The 27,990-nt window shown below is 35.1% G+C and overlaps 2 protein-coding genes across 2 annotated transcripts; one reads left to right on the top strand and one right to left on the bottom strand.

The window, feature by feature from the left end:
* Positions 1-8: 8 nt before the first annotated feature.
* Positions 9-5,419, bottom strand: LOC144433398 (protein MIX23-like). Its single transcript, XM_078121702.1, has 5 exons — positions 5,369-5,419; positions 3,553-3,678; positions 2,867-3,013; positions 2,357-2,416; positions 9-284 (listed from the first exon to the last, which is right to left on the bottom strand). The coding sequence occupies exons 1-5, from the start codon at positions 5,417-5,419 to the stop codon at positions 234-236; spliced, it is 435 nt and encodes a 144-aa protein (XP_077977828.1). The 3' UTR covers positions 9-233.
* A 305-nt stretch (positions 5,420-5,724) lies between these two features.
* On the top strand, positions 5,725-27,987 carry LOC144432806 (importin subunit alpha-7-like). Its single transcript, XM_078121086.1, has 12 exons — positions 5,725-5,802; positions 8,008-8,149; positions 10,045-10,131; positions 10,701-10,797; positions 10,928-11,019; positions 11,542-11,673; positions 12,201-12,553; positions 13,208-13,286; positions 15,902-16,027; positions 16,414-16,541; positions 16,673-16,848; positions 17,319-27,987. Exons 2-12 carry the CDS (start codon positions 8,021-8,023, stop codon positions 17,507-17,509), a joined length of 1,590 nt encoding a protein of 529 aa, XP_077977212.1. The 5' UTR covers positions 5,725-5,802; positions 8,008-8,020; the 3' UTR covers positions 17,510-27,987.
* The last annotated feature ends 3 nt before the right edge of the window (positions 27,988-27,990 follow it).

The following is a 27,990-nucleotide window of genomic DNA, read 5'->3' as shown; positions in this document are numbered from 1 at the left end:
AGCACCCTGACACACATACAATTCTATCTTGGTCCAATATCAACCGGTAGAAGACAAGGTTGGTTGCAATAACAATTGTGGACCATGGTATCTGGATACAGAAAGCATCACATCAATATATCTATTTAGCATTTCAGTTGTTACTATTCTCCCAGTCACTGTACTGTAACAAACACCCCTAGGAATTGTTCTTTGTGAACCTAAATGTTCAATCCATGGCTGGTTACAAAACATCATGAGCTCTGTGGTGGTTTATAATGGTTCCTACATCTTTCATGAAATACCTGTAATATCAGAAACAGAAAACAATATGGTAAGTTGTCATAACTTTAAAATATGCCATGTGTGAAAATTGGAACTCTTCACCTTTTGCAATAAAAATGACACAACAAGCAGAGATTTCAAGGGATGGATGGCCATGCCAGGAAATAATGGTATTTTCATAAACTTTGGGTTCTGGAGAATCATTTCATGATTTGACATCACTGTAAATTACACTCAATTAATTGCCAAGAAATGCCAAATTGAAAGTTGCTTCACTGTCAAAGCTTGGGCCAGCATTCTTGGAGTAATGTTCCTTCCTAATGTGACAGACTTTAATGACACAGTGCAACAGTCAGAGATGTAAGACAGACTTACAACAAACCCCTTTTTGAGCATTTGAGGGAATGGCCTCTCTCTGTCTGTATTCTTTAGACCAATTCAGTTCTTTGGTTACTTTCCCTTTCTTTCTATTCAGCTTGTTGGAGCCAGGTATTGTATTATCAAGGACATACCTATATCTATACATTCACAAAACATGTACATTGTTATATTTTGAATGTTATGTAACTTATATGCTTATTTGGTATGCCTGTTTTGATCATGACCTTTGACTTGTTCCCAGGGAATGATCTCCCTTGTGCTCACCACAAGGATTCTTTGTTCTCAACTTTTCACTGTCTCTCTTTGTATCAAGTATGTTTTTATTTCATGTTTAATTTCACTGAATTACAGTGAAAATATCAAATCACAAGTATATGCATTATTCTAACATCTCTACACAGAATTCATAACCCTACCCAGGGGAAGAGATGTATACATCACCAACACCCAGGGGTAGGTTTGTACCACCCCAACCCAGGGTAGATTTGTATGCTGGTTTGTACCACCCCAACCCAGGGTAGATTTGTATGCTGGTTTGTACCACAACAACCCAGGGGTAGATTTGTATGCTGGTTTGTACCACCCCAACCCAGGGTAGATTTGTATGCTGGTTTGTACCACAACAACCCAGGGGTAGATTTGTATGCTGGTTTGTACAACCCCAACCCAGGGTAGATTTGTACACTGGTTTGTACCATCCCATCCCAGGAGTAGATTTGTACACTGGTTTGTATCATCCCAATCCAGGAGTAGATTTGTACACTGGTTTGTACAACCCCAACCCAGGGTAGATTTGTATGCTGGTTATACCATCCCAACCCAGGGGTAGATTTGAATGTTTGTACCACCCAACCCAGGGTAGATTTGTATGCTGGTTTGTACCATCCCAACCCTGGGGTAGATTTGTACGCTGGTTTGTACAACCCCAACCCAGGGTAGATTTGTACACTGGTTTGTACCATCCCATCCCAGGAGTAGATTTGTACACTGGTTTGTATCATCCCAATCCAGGAGTAGATTTGTACACTGGTTTGTACAACCCCAACCCAGGGTAGATTTGTATGCTGGTTTATACCATCCCAACCCAGGGGTAGATTTGAATGTTTGTACCACCCAACCCAGGGATAGATGTGTATGCTGGCATGTAATTAAAATAACTTGACTTGTGAATGAGTGTGAGCATATATGATTGTGAAGTCATCACTGACACTTAGATAACTTCTGAAATGTACTCTGATGATTTCTAAGGTCATTTGAACAAGCACAATTTTGGAGAGGAATATTGGAACTAACAGACTCCCTATTTCAGTATTTCAGTAAAATGTACATGTACTATTATTTACTAAGTTGTATATATTGAGATATTATAATTCCCCAATATTTTTTCTTCATTCATCCAAGGCAAATATGAGTTACCTAAGGGGCCCTTATCACTATAAGTCAATAGACGAGGGACAACCCTTTAGGTCACGAGTATTTTCTGGCTGAATGAAGTAATATCAAAGAAAAATCAAGGTAAGTAATGGTAATTGTGAAAGTTTTGACTCATATGTTGAACACAGCATAACCTGTGACATAGACATGCATTGTTGTGACATAGACACATGGTCATGATGTAGAACAACCAGAGTATATATTCCATATTTTTTGTTCTAATGACATGGTATAATGTGGGATCCACAATTTTTGTATCTTTTATCAAGTTACTTACCTTCAAACTTCTATCTTTGACAACCTCTTCAATACGTAATTCACTCTGCATTAACCTCAACTGAAATAGAACAAAGCCATAAATGGTAAGCGAAATGTGTCAAAAGAAACAAGATGAAATCTGAAAGTGTTAGCCCACTAAGACTACCAAAGGAAAAAGTTAATTTCAAGCCCTGCCATGTCATGATTCAAGTATACAGGTATTTGTACTTTGCATTGCATCAACTTCTAATGTTCACTCTCAGCAATCATCAATGGTTCACATCTAAATCTGAATTTGACACAAAATTAGAAAAAAACATTTGTTTGCATATCTTGTACATCACTGCTTGACTTGGGAGTAAGTTTGTTAACTCTTCACATGGTGTTTTCAAATGGTGAAATAATGTATAACTGTTAACTGTAAAAGATGATGTGTCATGCCACCCTATCACCCATCACTAAAATAAAACGATATATCTTACAATCCAGTTAACTGTGTCAAATACAAATTCAATTACATATTTATTACCTTATGTTGTTCATTTCTTAGTTTCTTCAAAGCATCTATACTGGAAGGACTTTTATCTCTTTCTTCTCTACAATTATTAACAGAGCTAGAAACTTGCAATATACATTTCTTTATTGCCTTTTCCCTTGTACTATATGAGAGTGTTAGCTGTAAATGTAAAATAGAACCACACAGCATCAATATATTGTGAATTTATACAACACACGCACTGTAGTGATTTCTGTATTAACAGAAAGAAATTTACCTGATGTCACAGATCACCATGTCAGGATATCTGCTACTGATATCCAACACAGATTGCCATGTCAGGATATCTGCTTCTGATTATGATATCCAACACAGATTGCCATGTCAGGATATCTGCTTCCTGATATCCAACACAAATTGCCATGTCAGGATATCTGCTTCTGATATCCAACACAGATTGCCATGTCAGGATATCTGCTTCTGATATCCAACACAGATTGCCATGTCAGGATATCTGCTACTGATATCCAACACAGATTGCCATGTCAGGATATCTGCTACTGATATCCAACACAGATTGTCATGTCAGGATATCTGCTATTATATATTGACCAGAACCAGATATATTTTTTTTGGCCTTACAGCAGGTTGTGCCCATTTAGGGCAATTTCTAATATCAATTAATACTTCAATACTACTACTTACACACTAATACTTACATCTTCATATAATCTTTTACAGGTTGCTGTGGGATCAACTTGTCCAGCAAAGGAATTTGTTGGCACAGTTGTATTTAAAGCATATATAATTTTATCATCTATGGTACGCAATGTCTTCAGTGCATCCTGCAATAGATTGAAACATATCAAACTATTTCAATGAAAATCACACTTTTACCTTCTGTAAGGGAAGGTTACATTTAATGATTTCTGTCTGTCTGTATGTTATTGTATGTATGAGTATGTATGTACGTATGTATATATGCATGTATGACTATGTATGTATGTATATGTATGTACATACGTACATACGTATGTATGTATGTAATGTATGTAATGTATGTATGTATGTATGCATGTATGACTGTATGTATGTATATGTACATACGTACGTACGTACGTATGTATGTAGGTATGTATGTATGTATTTATCTATGTACACATATCTATATCTTAAGAATATTCATGCATTGATGATAATATACCACAAGTGTTTGCTATAGTTTCCTAATGTCCTTGTATAACTGTAGTCAGTCATTTGCATAATTAAAGATTTTCATTGATCAGACAATATCTAAACAATGCACCCTTTAATTCAATAAATGTTGTCACATACCACATTGATAATTGATAATAACAAAGTGCATGTGTCTTATAAAGCTTTTTGGCATATCTATCATAATGATTAATTTGCATGATTAATAATATACGATAATTAGGCAATATGCAAGCTCCAAATTTCATAATAATAATAATAATAATAATAATAATAATCTTTATTGTCCACAGTGTATATATGGAAAATCACTTTCAGTCATTCAGGTCAAAGATTGACATACAATAATCAAAGAACATAAATAACAACAAGACAGGCTAAAAATTACGGAGACAATGCTGATCAACAGCTAGTTAAAATGGGAATTGGATGATATAACAGCTATAAAGACGACATAAACGTGAAGTTAAAGTTCCCTGGAATTTAAAATTGAAATTGCTGATGGAATAAAAGAACGTTTATAAAAATTCCTGCGTGCTTTTGGTACGCGAAATCTGCGACCAGAGGGGAGTTTTTCAAAGTATTGATTAAGGGGATGTGTCTATAGTTTGGTGCTATTAATTTGCCAATATTAAGGGGTATATCATGTATGATAGCTACAGCTCAGAATCTTGCATTCCAAAATAATGTGTGTAGGAACAAAATCAAACGGCTTTGCCTTTATTAGCCTGGAATCCATGCGGATTGGGATTTCAAATTTTGTTTTAAAATCATTGGAAAGCAAAATTTAAAATCTCAATCCAGACTATGCCTTTATGGAAGGCATTAAGTTTACATATAAATATTGCAAACTTGACTGTGGTCCAGTTGGTCCAGAGTGGAGACACTGGAGTTATTACCCGGTACCCCGCCATTGCTATCCTGTAAATATTATAATAATAATCTTAAGAGTGAAGTTACCATTTTGCTTGGTTTAATTACTGGTTTGAATTGAGATTTATAAAATCCTTGTAAATAGTATTTTCAATGAACTGAATTTTACCGGAAAAGAGCAACCAGCGAGTATTGAATAGGGCCTTCAATATACTAGTAGTACTCGCAGCCCTGGTTATGTCACATGGCATGGTCAGGCTTGAGGTACGTGTGAGATTAAATCTCGACGCCGGGCCAGTCACGTTTTCAATCTCTGTACATGTTTACAGCTTTAAGAATCATCAACAAAAACTGCTCTTTAAAATAATGAAAGTTAACCACTTGGGAGACACTTTGGAGCCATGTCTTGCACATGGAATGGCAACATTTCCTTTTTAACGGTCTCACCTGGAACTGCATAAAGTCATCGCAAGTTACACTTCCATCGGTGGCCGCCATGTTGAGTTACGAAGTTTGGGATAAACTATTCGATATACAAGTAACAGCGTATTGAGAGCTGATTGTGTCCGAATATTTTCATGACTGGTATACAGCACACCTGAAATGAAAGGTTTCTGATATATATTTTTATGCCTTCATGGAATGTTCTGATAGTTGAAATGTCCCAGTCGCACGGGAGATAAAATTGCACATACAGTCGCAACCCCTTCAAAATGTAATGGTAACTCCCAAGGCTAACGTATATCGAGCTCATGATCGAGCTTATTCGAAATCTCGGTTAGATCTCGCGAGATGCCTTAACCCTGTCATTGCGCAAGCGCATTTAAATTTTCCGTGAATTTACGGCACGTTGGATATCACGGAGAAAACGTAGAAAAAAAGTAAGTTTTTGTCTTTTATAATACTCTAATACATTGACACACATGTTTCATTGTATGTAGGCCTTCTTCAGAGCAAAACTTCGCATTTCGTTTGTCAAATTATACCATCGGCTTAACCCGAAACACGACATGTCTCGATACAAAGACGGAGTTGTAATGTACGTATGGTATTTGCTGCAATGTCGTTGCGTTAAGATCACACTCGCATAAAAATTCATTGAATGTCTAACATATATTCAGTTGTATGTTCTGTCTTTTGATTTTTGATGTCGTATGTATAAGAAAATGGCTTTGAATTTACGATGAACTCGCGCTTTCATGTCGTTGATCGCGTGTAAAACCCGCCTATGTGCTGTCCTCGCGACCAAATGAAAATCATAATTCATGCTTTGACAGCAGTAATCAATTCAAGATGTGAGAAGGTGGGTAAACCCTTGGATTTTGTGCAGGCGTGGTCTTTCTTCATATAGTATTGCTTACTACACGGTTTGTCAACTGACATAGAAGTTTGTTGACAATAAAGAAAGGTATCATTTCTCGTATTTGTGTGATTTGATGTCATAAAACCGAATCATAAGCATTGCGACAGAGAAAAAAAAATGGCGACATATGACTGTTTTGATTTACATTTGCGTCATTTCACGACAAAAATGCAAATGTACCTTCTCAGCTCCTCAGCTGTGTTGTTTTTCAAGTAATCTAGGATTCCGACAATTTTTCAGGTGAAGGTTGTGGTCATTACAGGATACATTATGTAATTTATGTTGGTATTCCCCTAGTACCTGTAGAACAATACCTAGTACCTGTAACACTGTTTATTTGAAATGGGGTCACATGTAGAACAGTGGACCGCCTGATTGACATTACAAGTTTAGTTTATGCATGGATCTATTGTTGATCCATATCTATTTATAGATATATGGTTTAAGTCAGTGGAGCTAACACTTTCCATGGTCAAATATATGTAATTCAAGTTGTAACTTGAATGCAAGAAATATGTGCATTTATTTAGTGTCCAGTGTTCTTTAACTTCTTGCTATGAAAAATGGAAAGTTGGTGTATATTGGTCTATGCTATTATAATTCTATGACATAGTCTGTACACCTTTATTGTTACTTGTTCATTTGACTGTCTTTCACCTGTTAATTTAGATAAGTCATACATTTTGTGCCACATTCCCCCTCAGCCCTGTAAGTTATTAGTTTGTTATTTGACTTGAAAGATTAGGATAGCCATTCATAAATGTATGTGGTACATGATACATCCTATAGGAAGAACATCATATGGAGAACACTAAAACTGAAAATTGAAAATCAACCATGCATTAAGTTCCAATTTGTCAAAACATGTAAAGTTCTCTAGTTCTTATTTCATAAATGTTTTAACCAGAATTGGGTAAACTCCTGGGGTCAACTACACTATTCTCAATATATTTAGAATAGTCTTTCCAGATTTTTTGTTAAAATCCACATTTTTGAACAAGAGCTCTTCTACCCTAGTTTATTTGTCTTTAATCTCAGACAATGGTGATATAGAATAGAGGACATGTACATAGGAATTATGTCGATACTCATGTCAATTTATACATATTTACACAGTGGCTCTTGAACTACATTGTATACAATATGCTACTAAGGTAGTAGACTTGCTTCAAGCGATACTTGTGTCTACATTACACTGATATTATGAGACATGGATATTCTACTGGTATTACATGAACTTGACCTGCAGGGTCAAATGTCAAAAACCCAACATTTTATTCATCAGACAGACATTAATGGGTTATAGCTGCCATCTTTCAACTCATTTACAAAGGTTGTAACATGGGCATGTTTACATGGTTTGTTTTGGTGCTGATATCAATTTCAAACCACTTTTGTCCTTAAAAATGTTTTTGTACATTAACTCTGTACTAGTTCTTCAGTAAGTAGGCCAACATTGTTTATGATATAGAAAAAGTGTCGTGATTCAAGTGTATGTACTTTTGAAAGCAAAAGATGAATAGAAATTAGAAAAACATTTTTTTTATTAAACTTGTAATATGATTTGAGTAGAAGAGATTATCTTGTTTATGGTTCAACGAATCACTAGGACAGTGTCAATATAGGTATGTTGGAATGGTAAATTGGAAATGATTGCGATGTTTTGATTCATCGACTAAGGATGTTGATCACACAATGATTGAGAACTTTGTTTTACTTGTAGCTTTGCGTTGAAGATGGCTAGTCCAAACAAAGACAGTCTTCGACTTAAGTCATACAAAAACAAAGCTTTGAATCCAGAGGAGATGAGAAGAAGAAGAGAAGAAGAAGGTGTTCAGTTACGAAAACAGAAAAGAGAACAACAGGTGAGATTTAGTAAATATAGATAAGCAAATGTTTATATACGCCGGAATTACTGTACATGCTTGATGAGGTTGTATTTATTCTTGAATCACTTACACTATCATTGTCAATGTGTCCTCTAATGACAAAAAAATAGTTTTGTTGTAGGCCAAATTGATAAAATGACCTATATAATCTTCCATGTGAGTTACCACATAGTAAGGGACACTAAATTTTGGTACATCATGATAGACATTGTTGTTGTACTGTAAACCTGGAAATTTTGGCGAAAAAATTATTTTTGCTTATTTCGCTGGAAAACAAAAACACTAAAAATAAGTAGTAACTGAAATGCCTTCTTGTACATATACACAATATACCAGTGTGGCAATTTGTAAAAATAAGTCTTTGAGAGCAAGTTGAAGACTGGTGAATGACAAAAGTTGTAGATATACACAATATACCAGTCTGGTAATTTGTAAACATTAGTTTTTGAGAACAAGCTGAAGACTTTTATTTAAATGACAAATTTTGTAGTGTTGAAAATGTCTAGGTTTATAGTATGTGTCATAGACATTCCAGATTGGCCTAGAACACATGATGATCATTCAATCATAGTGGTGCAACATATTGTTTGTCACTGCAGCCAACTGTCAAGTTATTTTGTCAATCTGTAATAACAACAATATAGACTGAGAACAGGTTCATCAGAACTAAGTACATGTACCTGTAATTTTATGTGACAATTCTGAGAACCAAATCAGCACAAAGGCTTGAAAGCCAATTTGATTTGTATAAGGTCACACATTTTAATGACATGACTTGTATAACAAGTCAGCACATACTGAGTATAACACAAAATACATATCTATAATTTATGATATGATATTTAAAACTCATTTCACTATGACTTCAGTCTATGTATGAATACAGACCTAGAGTTATAGTCATGCTGAGTCATTTGACCCATGCAAAGACTTCCTCCAGTGGAGTCTATATGAGTTTAATGACATCCACACCAGTCAAGACTTTAGCATGTCTACTAAACTGAAAATAAGATATCAAAAATCTGTTAGTGGTATTTTGTATTACTTGTTATGTTGTTTACAGCAGTTCAACCATAATGACTCATATGATATAGTCCCCAATGGATATGCATTGGTTTACCTGATACCTTTATATACTTGTAATATGATACAGAGAAACATTTGCTAACACCATTAATGCAATAGATTTATGATGTTATACAGAATTTTAGATGAATATAATTATACAGTTAGACAAGTGTTAGACTAATGTAAATATAGTAATATGGACTGTAATGTTTCAATAATGAAACCAATAAAATGATTCGCAAAGATCACCGAGGGAACACTTCCAGGTTGTCTGTTAGAGCAGTGCTTTTATTTCTATGTTTCTGGTGACCTGACAAATCCTGTGTTTCTTTGCACAAACATATTTACAAGTCTGGCAAAAGCGTATTGCATTCTCATGAATCACGAATCCAAATCTTTTTCTGGGGCATAGTTAGTATTGTATTGTAAGTATGATAAATCTAGCTAAGTTGCCCAGTCAGTTTACCAGGGTTCCCAATCAAATGTATTTTTCTGAGTGTGGAAAACTGTGGAAGTTTTAACATTCTGATGTATTTCCTATCGCTACAAAGCTCAGCAAAAATACTGGATAGTGAATTTGTCCTTATTTACTGAAAAGGAAGGGAAAATCATACATTGAGATTGAATAAGGTGTTTATTTTGAAAGTAATATTTTTGTATTGTTAAGTGTTGTTCATTGTATTATTCAGTACTTTTCAATCTCTTGATTTCAGACATTGTCTATATTCTTGACATGAAAGTAAAGATTGATAAAATCAGAAAGTTTACATTGATTTCAATGCATGTTTGGTTTATTCTTACAGTTATTTAAACGCCGTAATGTAGATGTACCATCAGACACAGGGCCATCCTTACAAGATAACTCTATCAGCTCAAGCACAGGAACACAGGTAAATGAAAGTAAAGAAATGTCAGAACACATAGATGACACAATAATGATAATTTTTCTTGAAAGTTTACACAACAGTTTGTTTCAGTCTCTGTTTCTGTCTTAGTGAGATATGAATGAATTAGGTTATGAATCACATCATTTTCATGTAAAATAAATTCATAATGCTATGTTTGTTCTTAGTATTAGCATGTAAAATTCCTCTGAAAAGTATGCTTGTGAATATTGCTGAGATATCTGATATTTATTCACTTAATTTGGAGAAGATTTTGTGTTTAAATGTAGTGTTTGCAAAAAGAAATGTGGGTTTACTCATATGACAGAGATGATTGAAAATAAATGAATTAAATTCACATTTTCCTAAATATGTATGTGTTGTAATAAAATAAGTAATCTTAGTATTTTATAGATGTGTTTACACAACAAAGTAAACTAAAATTATTGATGCAAATATATCTGAAACTAGTAATATTGTATATAAATATATGATGAGCACTTTACAGAGTGTAAACTTAAACTTAACTTGTGTAATGTCTAATGATATTGAATTTGTATTGTCTTTGATTTTAGGGATGTGTAACACCTGAAATGTTGCAAGCCATCAACAGTGAAGACCCAGAACAACAGTTGTCAGCTACACAAAGATTTAGAAAACTGCTATCCAGAGGTAAACCTGTACTTGGATTTTCTTTGAGAGAGTGACATAGTTGTTGTAAAAACTTGTTTTAAAGTACTACTGATCAAATAACTCTTGTGTGTCAGTATTTTTGATTCCCTTTCTATGTTGATTATTTCAGAGCCAAACCCACCTATTGATGAAGTCATACAATGTAGAGTGGTTCCCAGATTTGTAGACTTTTTACAAAAACAAGGAAATTGTACATTACAGGTAAATAACCCAATATTATTATGTACTGTGTACATATTCATTTCTATGCTGGATTTACTCTAGCTGAAAATATGCAAAGTTTTTTTTTCCATGGAAATAATCCTGCTCACATCCTGCCTGTACATGTAGTTGAATTTGTTTAAACTGAGCCAATACAAAGAGATAGAAATATTTCCAAAGACTCCCATTGTTAGTAAGGTTGTTGAGTTTTAACTTTGGATATCAAGGTGTCTGTTCTGATCATGGCTGGGAATTGTGCACTGTATCTGCTGTATTAACACTACAGTCATGGTATTCACATGACTAGTATATTTTACTTTTGCTTCAAATTGTAGTGAGTAATTAGCTGCCATACAACGAGATGATGAACTATAATGAAAAAAAGAATTAATAACATGATGTCATCTGATATAGTTTGTGATGACTGTCATTTTCAGAGGACAAAATCTATAAGCTATCAAGATTGTATTGTCTTTATCCCAAATATGATGTACATGATATGTTATTGTTATGTTTTGACAGTTTGAAGCAGCGTGGGCTCTGACAAATATTGCATCAGGTACAACATTACAGACAGGTGTTGTAATAGAGGCAGGGGCTGTTCCAATCTTTATACAGTTACTGAGTTCAGAATATGAAGATGTACAAGAACAGGTAAGTTGTCATTGTATCCATGGAAACGTTATCAAAGTGGTTATCCCAGTTTACCAGATGAAATAGAGATGTAAAGACACAAGTTTTTGTCATGACAAAAAGTTATCATGGAGCTTTCAAAAATAAACATAAAGATGGGTAGAAATAAGACAAATCCATTGCAACAACCAAGTAACATTATCATGTGCAAAGATGACCCCAGATGGAATGATCCCCCCCCCCCATGTTGTGTTGCCGTGCCACCCGCACTACTTTTAGCAAAAGTGAACTAAGTTTCATTATTATTGTCATGATCCATTTAAGTGTCTGTCCATATGTGTGTGTTTGAATATGTACACATACCTGATAGCATACTAACTAACTGCATGTATAAGCTGTAAGGCTTAGTTCTCACACTTTATAGGCCAATATCGTATATAGTTTTCATAAATTCGTCTCCAGTGTTTACATCTAAGTGTTCTTTTACAGTATATTCTGTCATGCTACACAGACTAATAACCACATTCTGAATGTTTTATTTACTGTAGGCTGTATGGGCACTGGGAAATATTGCAGGTGACAGTCCAGAATGTCGGGATTACGTGTTAGATTGTGGTATTTTAGTCCCATTACTTCAGCTTCTCACAAAAGTAGCCAGACTGTCTATGCAAAGGAATGCTGTATGGGCACTATCTAATCTTTGCAGAGGCAAAAACCCACCGCCAGAGTTTGCCAAGGTTTCACCATGTTTACCAGTGTTGTCAAGGTTACTGTTTTATAATGATACCGATGTTCTGGCAGACGCATGCTGGGCACTTTCCTATCTATCAGATGGTCCAAATGAAAAGATTCAAGCTGTCATTCATAGTGGTGTTTGTAGACGTTTAGTGGAACTTCTCATGTAAGTTACAAATTTTATCAATAACTTGAATGATTATCTCATGCTATCTGTGTAAGTCAAGTAAAATTAGATTATGCCTGTGGGAAGAATTCTGTCTGTCAAATAGCAAATATCTTTATTGTCCATGTTATTAGTAATAAATCAAATTTTGTCTTGTAGTTATTCTAGGCATGACATGTAAAATGACAAATACATGTATATATATATAACATTACTTAAAACAGATGTAAAACATACTTTAAAAACTTTGTGGAAATTACTTTGCTTCAAATTTGTTGCCATTTTTTGTAGTAAATCTGAATTGTAATAAAGGATTATTGAGAGCCTGTAAATGTCATAGTATGATTTGTTGTCACAGTAGTAAAGGTAAAGGAGCACCTATCCAAGTTGTGCCATTGCCCATCAAAGTTACTTCATTGAAGGAATTTCATGTACTCATGTAGGGAAGGAATGCTCTCAATATTCTTCAGTCTAGTGGAAAAGTTTGTTTTGGTCATCAAACAATGACCTCCCACAACTTTTAAACTAAGAAATTGTGTGTCTAGGACCTGACTAGATGCATGCAAGTACAAGCTAGGATTGAAAGACATCTACCCTTCAGTACATAAAACTGAAAACAACAGATTATGTAATAACTGAACATTTTTCTTGTAGGCATACAAATCAAAGTGTTGTGTCATCATCTCTGAGGGCTGTAGGTAATATAGTAACTGGAGACGATGTCCAAACACAGGTAAGTGTTTTCACATATTGGAAATCAGAGGATGGCAGTGTTCAAAAACTCAGTATGCTGTTGCATTTATTTGTGATTTCATGAAAATTGATTTACAAATCTACATTATGTTAATTTGGTCCTGTGTTTGGCAGTGTGTGACTTTGGAATATAACATCTGTATGTAAACAGGGTCAACATGAACATATTTCTAACACTGAAAGTGTAAGTTTGTAACACTGACAGTCACTGTAAGTTTATCTTCAGTCATAGTAAGTCTGTAATTATATGGATGCAAGCTCTTCTATGTACTAGGTTACTATATCAACATGGTACCTAAACATTTGAAACACTACACACGGTTGATAATGGGTTGGGCGGTGGCCAAGCGGTTAGCTCGTACACCTCTTACCTCTACAGCCTGGTGTCGAACCCGCCAGATGTCGGCTGGGTGTGATTACTGTAAAATTTACCACGCTGTAAGTAAGTAGAGTGTCGTTCAGTTTGATCTTACACTACCGTACAGTGCAGGTTTTGCCCGGGTACTCTGGTTTCCTCTAGCACTATAAACACTGAACCAAGAGAGCCTTTAAATGGGACTAGTCAGTGTGTGAACTTAAGGGAAAATGACTACTGGTCATAAGGACCGACATGTAGCAAATGCTGCTGGTCCTTAAGGAAAACTGCTGGTCCATACTCAATGCAGTTCACGTTCACTACCTGTATCTACATCCCCCCCCCCCCCCCCATTTACAGATTAAATGATTTTGAACTTTAATATGATACAACATATCTTTAGATATAAAAGTAAAAGAGAGTACAACGAATTGTTTACTATCCACTATTTTTTCATAAAATTTCCACTAACAGAGTCAAAAAATAACTTGGAAGTAAATTTTGGATTCACAAGCAAGTACTTTTTGACTCTATGAGTAGAAGTTTTCATCTGTATAACTATGAACCCAGAGACTATGAATATTCATTCTCGCATAATCTGTTCCTATAGACTATAGACTATAGGTTTTGTCGCATAACTATCCCTCTTGAAAACTGTGCATTTGCTTTATTTCAATTTCCATCCACACAGTGACACGGAGCGGTTTCGTCTTCCTTCAGTCTTTACAAATATGTACAGAAGCCACCCCCCTCCCCATAAAGCCCTACCCGTATACCCTACCGTGGTGTATTGAGTATCGTCTCTGGTTGTTTGTGTAAGAAATCTGACCATGATGAAGAGAACTATCATGGCTAAACATGTCTTACAGTGCGAGTTGTTTTTGACGTGGGAACGTGATATGGTAACTGTACTGTAATGTGTCATCCACTATGTACCCGTGTTTGGCATGATGCAGTAATTTTCCAGATACAACAATGGCAACAAAAATGCAACATTTCTAAGTTTATAGTACATTGATTACAACATGACATGACATACATCATCATATGCATCAAATTGAAAGCAATCAGACTACGCATTTTTTTACTGTTTTTACAAAAACAAAACTATCGTACTGAAGATGTTTTACGAAGTGTACCTGCCTTCTTTATTAGTTACAACGCCATTTTCAGAGTAGTTTATATGTTTTCCGTCAGTTTGTTTTGATCATGGCCACACACATGGGGGAACTCCGGTAAATTGATCGGGAAACCCGCTAACATTTACCGGCTTTAATACCAGCCTTTTAAAAAAAACAGTGTCTCTTTCGTCTTCTTCTTCGGAAGCTCATTGCCGCCTTCTAAATATCGCCACATACTTTATAAATACAACGTGGAACTGTCTCAAACATGTTAAAAGTTTCATACACTTCGAACAGTAAACTTTACAACAATGATTACGATAACATGGCGGAAAAAGACGCATGCACCGAATGCGTACAATGAGTCTGAATGTGTAAGACGTTCTGATTAGACAAGACAAAAATAATTAGAGAAATTCAGCCAATCATGTGTTTGCTAACATAATTTCATAAAGTAAATGCTGTATGCTACGTCATATGTAGACATGATATCAACATTGACAACAACACGGAGCGAGCTAGCTCTGTGTCGCTTGACTTGAACGAGATGTCGAGAGTAAAATAGGTAACACAAGATCAGACTCATGTAGGTGAAATTGGATATATCTTTGAATAAATGTTATTATTTACTCCAAATTTCAGTCGGTCATAAGGACCGATAAGTTGTTGTAATTCTGAAAAACTGTCGGTCCGAACGGAAATCTGTTGGTCTCGGGCCGAAGGACCGGCGTTAATTTCGCACGCTGGGACTAGTTCCTGTTGGTCATCCGATAAATAAATAAATAAACTATTTAGTGAAAGCAAACTGACGATGACTGGTGAGTAAGTCCACTGGTGTGGATGAAAGCTTCAGTTTTGCTATCACTAAATATTAACTGTGTGTATCGGTAGTATTTCAAAAGTTTAAGTACTATGTTGTTGTCAGGTTTATATTATCATAGACTTTTAAGTTTGTAACACAGATACTGTAAATTGTAATTCAGACATTGTAATTTTGCCTATTTGGCCTGCAGACACTGTAATTGGGCCTGCAGACACTGTAATTTGGCGTGCAGACATTGTGTCATAAACTTTAATTACAAAGGTGTTTGATGTGATACATTTTAATGTTAATTGTAGGTAATTTTGAACTGTGGAGCACTGCCATGTTTACTACATCTGTTGAGCAGTCATAAAGAATCCATCAGGAAAGAGGCTTGTTGGACTATTTCCAATGTAACAGCTGGCAACAGAGCACAGATACAGGTCAGAGCACAGGATAACTTTATCATTTCATCATAATTACATGTAGTATCAGTTTTGCTAAGGTTTTAGAATCACAGTACTAGAAGTGGAAATCAGGTAAAATGTGGATACATTTCCATACATTGTACTATAAAATACCGAGGAAACTTGGGTTTTACCTACGTACCACCCTCGTAAAAAAAGCCCAACAGATTATTTTATACATCAAACAGTTTTGAGGGACACTTTGTCATGTCTATCTACATTTATCTCAGTCTGAAGATGATACATGTTGTAGTGTCTGTTCCTTGTCATCTTCATCTCTGATGTACTTTATATCCATACATGATACATGCTGCAGTGTCTGTTCCTTATCTTCATCTCTGATGTACTTTATATCCATACAGGCTGTAATAGATGCTAATATTATCCCAGTATTGATTGACATTCTTGGTAAAGCTGAATTCAAAACTAGGAAAGAGGCAGCCTGGGCTATAACTAATGCATTGTCTGGTGGTACACCTGAACAAATCAAGTAAGTTGTACATGTATATGTTATGCCTTCTTTGGCCATACAGTTTTTAACCTTCATAACCAATGCAATTAATTGAATCTGCTGAATTTGAATGAAAATTTAAACTTACTAACTTTTTGTACATTACATAGATTCATCATAGAGCAAGGAGCTATTCAACCACTGTGTGATTTATTAACTGTTATGGATGGTAAGATCGTACAGGTAGCACTCAATGGTTTGGAAAGTATTTTAAGATTAGGAGAACAAGAGGCTAAAGTCAATGGTGGTGTCAACCCATATTCAGTTATGATTGAAGAAAGTTACGGTAAGAATACACAACTACAGGCAGTGCAATACGTAACTTAGTATTTGAACCATGGAATGACAACAGGGCCCTCTGAAAAAGACTGGGGGGGGGGGGGGCTGAAACCATACGTCTTTTGAATTTATTGATAAGTGGGGAAATGATCTCAACTAATTATCATAATTTGTTGAGATTCCTATGAGAATTCTGTTTTACTACAGTCATTCAAAATATTCCAATTGTTAGAATAAGTATTACTTAATGTCATGCAAACTTAATCCAAAATGTAAGTTACAAACTGTATTCTTTACAGGGTTTGCACAATCATATTTCTTAATAACTTTAATTGACATTGCATTTTTTTAAATTTCAGTATTTGTCTGAGACAAGGTTGAATTTCTGCAAAGTCATGAAAACCAAGAAATGTACCAGAAAAATGTTGATGTAGCTTTAACTGATATTAACATTTCTCATTTTCAATATTTGTATAGGCTTGGACAAGATTGAATTTCTGCAAAGTCACGAAAATCAAGAAATCTACCAGAAAGCCTTTGACATCATTGAACACTTCTTTGGATCTGATGAAGAAGATGCTAAAATAGCACCACAGGTAGACCAGGATGCAGAGCAGTTTCAGTTTGGTGCTCAAGAGAATGTACCCATGGGTGGTTTCCAGTTCTAAAGGAATTGTGGTATGGCACCTGAATAAACAGTGACACCTGGCTTACTTTGTTACTCACCCATACCTTACAAGGAGAGCCAGTTTATCAGTCCTCCAGTAGCACACTGTAACCCTATACTTTAATGCAAGTCAAAGTGTCAAGTTCTCTTGGTGTAATCCACATTATTTTGTGTAATACTGGTTTTTTCCCCAATTTACATTACCCATTGATAATTTGTGCATGAACTTACAAAACGTTTGATGTGTAAAACCAAAACAAACAAGAAAAGAAACACAATGTGTAAGTCAGCTGTAGAATCCAGTACTGTTTTATACAGACTAAAACTGGCGAGTTGAAAGTAGGTATTTCATCAACAGAAACTTAGGTGAAAACAGTGCTGTTGATCCAACAAATACTTCTGTAAAACAAAAACTCCTCACTTTTTTTATTTCTGTATTTTTTCAATTTTGTTGAATGTTGGCATTCAATGTTCAAATCACATTTTGTTGGGAGTTGAATTGTGCCTTTATATAAATACAACAAATGATCAAAAAAACGTTAGTGAAGTGGAAGAAAAAATACTCGAGTACTCAACAAAATTGAAAAAAAGGGAGGAGTAAACATTAAAAGTATATTTGTAAAATGGCTTATAAGTATGAAATAATTTGGTGATAAATTAGATCAACTTGTAAATGTTCAATCTATAGAAGCATGGCATTCATTGCTATCTAGACTAGCCTTCTCTCACTCTAAGAAAAACAACATGTTTTGTAGTTATGCCTTAATTTGTCACACAGACCACCAATACTGGTTGTGTGACACACAATTTGCATGTTTGTACCTGAGGTCCAGTGTAAATGTTGTCCTGTTGTTGTTTACCTGTAATGTTCATGTTGTCAGCTTTATTTGGTTCAACAAAATACCAAATTTTGCATGTTAATACATACTGCTACAAGTGTTCTGTCTCTTATACAGCAAAAAAATAATTGTAAAAAAAAATGTAAGAATGAGCAAACTGACTGATAATGCAGTGAAGAAAAACAAGCATGAGTAGAAGTTTCTCTCACTGTCAGGAAGATTGCATTATGGGTAATTTCCTCATGGAGAGGGCAAAGGTCAATGGAGTGTGGATAGAAGACTGTGTAGTTAGCAATGAATATCATTTATTAAGTTCCATAAATATAGAGCGAACAATGTGCACATAGACTACAGTGTATTAAACAGTGGTTAATACATATAACCAGGTACTAAAAGTTAAATCACAGTTGAGTAAGACTTAGTACTCAAAATATACACTGTCATTTGTTAAGAGTTAGTGTCAAGCAGTGACAGTGTATAGCTGTAGATAGCCATGCTTGGTTGGTTGGTTGGGGAAAATATGCCCCACCCCCACCCCATCCCCTGAAATTAAAAAAAAAAACAATGAAAAGAAAAAGAAGGAAAAAAAATGTTACTATTTGGGTTGGTAGACATGGAGCATATTTGGGGGAAGGGGTGCAATTAGCTTAAATCTGAATTAAAAAGAAAAGAAAAGAAATTCATGTTTGATGAATGAGGTGAAGTGAACTTTATTACAACTGAACAGATGATGATCGAACAAAAAGTGGAAGGCATGATAAAAACACCCTAGTCTATTTGATACTTTGAAAGACAACATCTGAGACTGGTTTTATCGTTCATTTTCGTTAAGTCAGCTAGGGTGTTGTTTGTTGTAATAAGGTTCTGATTTCAAATCCAAGGCTTCCTATAGCATGATTGATTTATGTTTGGACCTGATACTTGGACAAAAAAAATCATAATTATATCTACCATTTCGATAATAAATATAATTACACTCAATTAAAAATTAAAATAATTTGAAGAAAACACATGTTTAGCCTTTGATTGCAGAGAAAATGAAACGTAGTCAAATAAGATTATGTCCAAGTGTCACTATGTATGGTTGATGTAACTCTTCGAGTGTGTTATTGATAGGAAGTCCTTGGTGTTAATCAAAGTGCTGTTGGTCTGCTCACTCTATCCTGTATAGCAGTATAGGTGTGAAAAGAACATGACATACATTTAGCTGGTGATAATTTAACCACACCACAGTGTGGACAGTGTCAATCCTGTCTATATATAATGTTAGCATACTCAGTTATCAACAAGGAGTATGTGCCGTCATTGGTCTGTAAGGTACACCATGACAGGGCGCCCTCACACATCGGTCAATACTGAGGGTGGAGTGACACGACATCTTACAGTCTAATGCTACCATTAGCACTTTGGTTATCTAGTTACTAATTTGTGTGCATTGTGGTATCTTGATTAGAATAATCTAAAATATAGGCCCCCAATGAAACCCTTCCTCTACCACTCCCATCAAAATATTCATCATCCTAACAAGCAGTATCGCAATATCAACTAAAACGTTTCATTTTGGGGGTATGTACACCATACTAAAAATTTATAGAAATTGGAATTTGATTGCTTGACTGCACTTTTTATCACACACAGTTTGGAATAGGTACATGTGAGTTCCATCAACTGAACATAGTGTGACTCAGTTATGAGTAAAAACTACTTGTTGCACGGGTGATGAGCAGTTTTAGATGTGAGTGGTGAGAAAGGGCCATGCACCAAAGTAATTTCTAGTATTGTTACTAAATTAAAGTCATTGTGGTGCTTTCAAGAGCATTGCAACAGTATGTTTTAGACATATTGTGCAACTCTATGCATGATATTGAAAATGTATTTCTTATGAAAGTTCACAATGAGTTTGACTATTCACATAAGTTTATATCTGTTTCATCAACGTAGAAGAGTGTAGACTGTTTGAGAGACTGCAGACAGCAATGTGATGAACAAAGTAAGGTGGTATGCCACACTTCAAACAAAATGACTTTTTTTTCAAGTCGTCACTGAAATTGCTATGATTGTTGTGATGCAATTTGTTCTGTAGATGGAGAAATGACTAGAGATGTAAATTTGTTGAAAATAAGATTTACCCCAAGGACTTGGTAATTAGTATTAACAAGTGTGGTAATCTTAGCAAAATGGAGTCAGCCATTGATGAATAACTAAGAAGGCATCATACATTGCACTGCAGCATTTCAAACTATGATTTCATTGGAGGCCTTTATAATTATCACACCATTCTAAGCACGCATACACACATAGCATACAGGAATTGTACATGCATGCATACATGCAAACAATCTCACACATACGTGCATACACGACACTGACATTTTGACATTTACACGTCAGTAGGTAACTAAATAAGTTCTTACTGACACATGACAGGGACTGCAGACAGGTCAACGTCCTCTGTATCTGTATGTGTGACATAACCATCATTGAATGAAAAAAAAAGAAACTTCTGGGCCAAACGAGTTAAAAGCAAAAAAATTTCCCAATTTACATTTTTTCCTTTTACAAAAAATGACAGTTATGACTGATAAAAAAATTTATGAATAAACTATGCAATCAGTATTCTGCCCTATTCTTAAAAAAAGGTCGAACAGTTTTCCACAAAAATGAGAATTTTTCAGAAAATACTGTGTAGATAGGATTTGTCTAGTCATCTATATATTGCAAATGTGGTGTTTTATTGTATACATTGGAATAATTTTATATGAATTTAACCTTCCATTCATTGAAGGATTTCTGGACTCAAATACACTCTGTCCTTTGTTTACATGGTTACTATAGTAACAACTTTGCATACCACATTCTAATATTGCAGGAAATAATTTTATGGAAAAAAACCTGAAAATTATTTTTTTCCAATTCTTAAGTTTATGTACTCAATGCTTTGTAAATTTGCAATTAAAAATTGGATGCTGCACTAAAAATGGGACGGGGCAGATTTGAATTGATTTGGTAGTAAGCTTCAGTGTAAAAAATACTCAGTACAGGTTCAAGGGTAGTAATTTATAAACTGTGATTCAGTAATAAAGATATGCCTTATTTGTAGATATGATCAGTGATCAACACAACCTTGCCGTGAGATAGTAATGAATGACAATTTATGTACCCTCCATCAGGCATATTCACACTTGGCAAAATTTAAATTTTTACCTCAGGCACGCATATTCAAACTTACCATGATTTAACATGTGTACTTTTCAAGTAAGCACATTCAAACTTGGCATTGCGTCATTCAACTTGGCACACTTATCTAACACAAAATACAACCAATTTATTTTGAAAATTCTCACAATGATACTTTCGTTTGTATTTCCTGTTTCAAAACAAATGATCTCTGTCCATTTAACTGTAAAATTTCTATTTCAGTAGCAAAGGTTTAAGCCAAATGTGGTGAAAACAACTTCTCAAAAGACAGAGTGTATACAGTACGATAGTCCAATATGACAGCTGTCAGTATTTAGGGGAGACATTAAATGTATAGCAGTCAGTCTACACAGGCAGCTAAATCTTGTACACTGCATTTAGTTGGTATTGAAAAAAAAAGTAAACTTCACATGTGACAGTTTAGCGTTTATTCATGTAGGTCTGCTCACAATGGCTTATCTCAGGTACATGTTCTATACAAATTACAAGTGGATGTTTACTATGTTTTGGTGATTGTAGAATAGTGGCCATGTTGTGGTCAATATTTCTAATCAAGTGTATGATAGGAGGGCTAACCTAATTCCCAGCCCAGAGACTTGGCTATCTGGCATGAACATGCTATTCACCAGACTGTCAAGTCAGATAGCTAAGTCTCTGGGCTATACTATCAAGTCAAGTCAGATAGGCAAGTCTCTAGGCTATACTATCAAGCCAGTATGTCAAGTCAGATAGGCAAGTCTCTAGGCTATACTGTCAAGTCAGTATGTCAAGTCAGATAGGCAAGTCTCTAGGCTATACTGTCAAGTCAGTATGTCAAGTCAGATAGGCAAGTCTCTAGGCTATACTGTCAAGTCAGTATGTCAAGTCGGATAGGCAAGTCTCTAGGCTATACTGTCAAGCCAGTATGTCAAGTCAGATGGTTTAGGCTGTAGGCTATACTGTCAAGCCAGTATGTCAAGTCAGATAGCCAAGTCTCTAGGCTATACTGTCAAGTCAGTATGTCAAGTCGGATAGGCAAGTCTCTAGGCTATACTATCAAGTCAGTATATCAAGTCAGAAAGGCAAGTCTCAGGGCTATACTGTCAAGTCAGTATGTCAAGTCAGATAGGCAAGTCTCTAGGCTATACTGTCAAGTCAGTATATCAAGTCAGAAAGGCAAGTCTCAGGGCTATACTGTCAAGTCAAGTCAGATAGCCAAGTGTCTGGGCTATACTGTCAAGTCAAGTCAAATAGGCAAGTCTCTAGGCTATACTGTCAAGTCAAGTCAGATAGCCAAGTCTCTGTACTAACGAAATCCTTACCCCTTATTGGATCGTAACCAAACTCCCTAACTTGAATATAAATATGTCCATTGTACAGTTGGTCCACTATTCTACATTCTTACCTTAGTTTATTAGATAGACTACATACATCATTCATCTCTTGACATGGTATGTAGAGAATACAATGCTTGGTGAAATATGGATGCAAACTGTTGGGACTTCAGATGAAAACAGTTAACATATACTGTGTACAGTGAATATATATCTTGTCTTGGAGAGAACATATTGACCTGTGAAATCGTGTATCAATATCAACTTAAAATTGTATCAATGCAAGGGATGTTTTCAACTGACCATACCCTGGTTCTACGCATACAAACTGTTGCATTGATGGTGTGTAGTCTTTCTTCTATGAAAATAACACGATTTTACAAATCAGTATGTCTATAATTTGATATATATGATATTTCAAATATAATCAGTCAAAACATAACACAGAAGTGATGTCCACTCTCAGTCCATTTTGTTTATTGGAAAGTATACCACTGACATCAGCCGTTACTCTCATAGGACACCATGTGTGTTCAGATACCACCAAGTGATGTATGCTAATCTATCTTCATTCATCTTATTTTTTCAGAATTGTCTTTTTCATTGGAAATCAAAATGAATTGCAAGATATCCTAGTTAACTGTTTTTTTGCATATATTTACACCAAATCTTTGAACTAATGTGAAGTGAAATGCACAACCTTTTTTGAATAGTGGGAAAAAATTTTCAGTCTACTGCAGGCGTGTAGACACAATTAATCCGCCTTTTTGTTACAATAATAAAACATGTCAGCCTTCATACCTCCTTTTTAGTCATTTTAAAATAAATTACAAATTTGCTACTAAAACCTGAAATATAAATGGGATGAGCATAATAATTAAATCAATTTCTGCAAATTTTCATTTTTTTTCTAATTAACAGATGGGATGTTGCAATATAATTTCATGTATTTGATTTTAGCATAGACCCCAGAGGACCAACTCCAGGGTTTTATGGTTTTGGATAAATGCTTTGCTTCTCTTGTGACATTTAACATGTTGATGTGTATTGACCTTTTCACCTTTCACCTTTAACCTCAGTCAGGTCAAAAATACTATTTTGAAATGTGATAAAAGTACTGTTTAGAGAGTTTGACTTTGTATCAAGACGTGTATTCAGTGACTATTTGTAAGCATATACAACTCCAGTAACACTGCTAAGTGAGTGAATCTTGTCAAACCTACATCGTTTCTATTATATTCAAATTCTGATAGCATGATAAAAACTTATATTTCTGATGTTCTGACTGACATGTTTGTAGATGTTGTATGTTAGCTTGGTCTACCACTGGGCTTAGTTTGACAAACCTGTTATATCATACATAAGCCAAGTTTATGCTTTTGAACAAAAAGTACAGTAACAGCATATTGCCTTGGTAGTTCTATGTCACAACAATACTCACTTGTATTTCCCCATTCTGACTGAAGGGAAATAGTGGGACTTATATCTAAATATAAGTTTGCTCAGCTATCAGAATTGATCCATAATATGTCTCGCTGACTTGATGAGCCCTTTTGTTTCTGTGTATTGAAACATAATTTGGAGAGAAAGTTTTGTTTAATACAGAGGTATGGCAATATACAACATATACTTTCCTGTACAGAATCCTATACTTATGTTATTACAGTCCAAATATTGGTTTGTCTGACAAGTTAGTAACAGAAGTGCCTGACCTTGGGAGGAAGTATTTAGTCTGTACAAAATGGGTCCACAAAACTTATTGCTGTCTTTGTGATGTTTTTTCACACACCGTATGGGGAGACGTGATGACAAGGCAAATAATATCGTATATTTAAAAGTGAAAAACCATGTCTAAACTTGAAGCTGCATTACCAAGTGAATGATGTTTCCATGCATGCCGTATTCTATTTGAATATGTTACTGTGCTGGTGCAGTGTTTTGATAGATCATTTCACTGATGTGAAAATGGTAAGATCTGTTTAATAACTTTGCACAGGAACTTGAATGTAACCTGTGTAAAATAACTTGAATGTAGTGTATTGTGGTTTAGGTAAGAATCTGTTGTCAATAGTTACATTTAAGTGAGCAGATTTGATATCAGAGAAAGTATTAGACTGTAAAACAGTTGTGGTTCCATTGCAAGTAATGCTTAACTCACAAACTGTCCCAGATGAAAAAAACAACATGTTCACTTAACATATGAAAACCTCTTCCACAACTTGGGTTCACAATTATGTGATGGACAGTGTACAGTTTACAGCAACAATGAAGGATTTTGACTGTACTTTCGCTCTTTATAGTACTATTGCCGTCTATGTGGGATATAATGTCATTTAGTTTGTAATTATCGGAATTGGATTTTTAAATACAAAAGAGAAGGAAATCTCCTGGTAGATATTTTGTATCAATTCATGGGTTTGACAAATTTTGGCCATCAAGTACATGTTTAATGAAAAAGCTGGAAATGCCCCAATTTAATACAGTTTTTGCTTCCTGGGTATATCTTACAATGTATAACAGTGGTTCATCTCCGTCTACAATATAGTGATTGTGAGCATATGTCAGTCATTGTCCATTTCAGCCACCCATATTCTCTATTCATCCACTTGTTTACTGTAGTACCCAAATGTCTGATTATTTTCATCATTGTAAGAATTTGTATGCAAATAGTCAAGAAACTATACATGTGGGCTAGTTTTCTATGAACTCTCTCTCTCTCCACATATAGTCAAATGGACAAATTCTCTAATTAAATCTCCTGCTGGGGAAAGGGTGAAGAAGTGCATGTCAGTAGTAATCCACCACACACACTGACAGGTGGTTGTAATAGGTTACTTGGTTCAGTTTACTACAAACTCAACCTCAAGTCTTGAAATATGTCAAGTGAGAACACGATATTGTCATCACATTTATATCAAAGCTCCAATAGTACTGCTGTTGATGGTAAGAACAGCATGTCATGCTAGAGAAAGCCATTCGACTACATGGTGAAGACAGATTGTAGGAAATGAACCCACATGTATAGTTTTCTAGACAATACACAAAGAACATACGTTTGTAGTAAACTTTGATGGAAATATCGTTATAGAAGAGGAATCAAGCAAAACAGATGTCCATTGAACTTTGATTTTGGCACAGACTCACAATTTTAATATGGGTTCTAAATCTTAGATAATTTCACTAAACATTTTCTACCTGAATTGTTGATTTGGTTGGGTTTTTGTGGTCATCAGATGTTTTCAGGAAGGTGCAAGGAACTTTTTGCTACAGAGAGCATGCTTGCATGACCACACACAAGACTGCAGTCATTATTAATTCATTCATGTACTCAGATGTAGAAATAACAAATCATCATTCATAAACTTAGAAACATACATATCGTCAGTTTCAGGAGTAAGTTACTGTGACTTCACAGAAAAGACTGATGTTGATATGTACATGTATTTTATCAGAAATTCACCTCATCAGTGTCATACCTCTTACTGTGTAATTGTAAAGCTGGCTACTGTATAGTAGTTGCCTTGTGTCCACCTTGCTGTTGTCTTTGAACTCCTCTTTTAATTACACACAATAGTACTCCTGTCATATGCAAATCACACATTATGATATCAGTCAGCACTGTTATTGGTGAATTAACATCCTGGTCTACCGTCATGCAGTTCTGTTATTGGTGAATCATAATGCAGCCCCTCTATTGGTGAAGCAGTCATGCAGTGAATCAGTAACCTGCTCTGTTATTGGTGAAGCAGTAACCTGCTCTGTTATTGGTGAATCAATAACCTGCTCTGTTATTGGTGAATCAACAATCTCCTCTGTTATTGATGAATCATAATGCAGCCCAGCTATTGGTGATTCAGTGGGCACTATTGTGTTTCTCTGACCTACCATGTCTGCACTATATGTTCTTGTAGTGTATAGAAAGTGTAGTGTATAAGTAAAATATGTATATGAGGCATGTATATGACATTATTTGATTTGCTGCTTTCTTTCTTTCTTTCTTTCTACTTCATAATGTTTATGGTTACTTGAAATGTGTTTTCTTTTAAACCTAGTATATGCAAGTTTCAATTTTCAACCCAATTTTATACTGTTTGTACTTTCCTCCTTTTACCAAATGCTTATTTTACTCGGAGTCACCGAAGTAGTGTTTTTTCTGAGTTGTTGGGTTGCTTGTAAAAAAAAATTGATGAAATTAAATATTTCTTGTACAGTAAATTTTTTGGAGAGGGTTGGGTGGGGTGGGATCGACTTTTGGAATTTAATCAGCTTACTAGGTCATTTATACCTATTATCTGCCCACTATGACAATATCAACTTCTAAAAAATTTCCCCAGACATACATTGAACATAAGAACACATTTCAAGTAACCAACATTGTCAGCCTTTTTTTGTCCAAAATGTACCCAGTGATATGCTGCATTGGTTGATTTTTTTTAAATGTACATTGTAATTGAAAACAGAAAGTGATTACCAAATGGTTAATTCTCTGTAGAGATGACTTGAAATTGTATTGTAGTTACCTAGGTTCAGCCCTTCAGTATTTGCAGATTAATTCATGATCTTTCACTTTTGTTTTTTTACACACAACTCCAAGTTTAATGAAGCACATGGAAATTAATGTCTTCGTACATTGTTTTGAAAAGTCCCATTTCAGCTGTTGTGGCAAGTTTGGTTGTTGTGGTATTTGCATTTTTGTTATGACAGTACACCATACTATACCACTTACTGTATTCCCATGCATAGTAATAACAAGTGACTTTCTTGTCCACAATAGGGTGAGTCCTAGAGATGTAAATTTTCTGTTGTTTGCCAAAACTGTACTTTGGCCCAATTGTAAGTTATTTTCCTGTTCAGAACTGAACTGAAATGCCAGGTATTCTAAACAAAAAAGTTTTTGGACAATTTTTTTTCTCCAAAGGATGTACTTTCTATGAAATGCTTTAAATTTTGACAAATTTTTCTATTTTTGCGACAAAACTTACACCCCTGAATGTGTGGGGGTTTTATGACGACGACTCCAAATATACACATACACAAACTTACAAACACACCCATATACATGCAACAAGTCATGTCATGTCATGGTGTGAACTTTTCTTTAGTCAATAAAAGTTTTTTCTTCTAAACTATCC

This window comes from Glandiceps talaboti, chromosome 3 (genome assembly GCF_964340395.1).
Source record: "Glandiceps talaboti chromosome 3, keGlaTala1.1, whole genome shotgun sequence".
Lineage (NCBI taxonomy): Eukaryota > Metazoa > Hemichordata > Enteropneusta > Spengelidae > Glandiceps > Glandiceps talaboti.
The sequence above is the reverse complement of the archived record's forward strand: the minus strand, read 5'-3'. Positions and strand labels throughout refer to the sequence as shown.

Excerpts from the sequence above, each read along its gene's own strand:
- LOC144432806 (XM_078121086.1), top strand. The coding sequence starts at position 8,021 with ATGGCTAGTCCAAACAAAGACAGTCTTCGACTTAAGTCATACAAAAAC. Across the intron at positions 8,150-10,044 it reads AACAGAAAAGAGAACAACAG|TTATTTAAACGCCGTAATGT; the intron begins GTGAGATTTAGT and ends TTATTCTTACAG. Across the intron at positions 16,028-16,413 it reads GCAACAGAGCACAGATACAG|GCTGTAATAGATGCTAATAT; the intron begins GTCAGAGCACAG and ends ATATCCATACAG.
- LOC144433398 (XM_078121702.1), bottom strand. The coding sequence starts at position 5,419 with ATGGCGGCCACCGATGGAAGTGTAACTTGCGATGACTTTATGCAGTTC. Across the intron at positions 3,679-5,368 it reads ATGACTTTATGCAGTTCCAG|GATGCACTGAAGACATTGCG; the intron begins GTGAGACCGTTA and ends AATCTATTGCAG. Across the intron at positions 2,417-2,866 it reads TAAGAAATGAACAACATAAG|TTGAGGTTAATGCAGAGTGA; the intron begins GTAATAAATATG and ends GTTCTATTTCAG.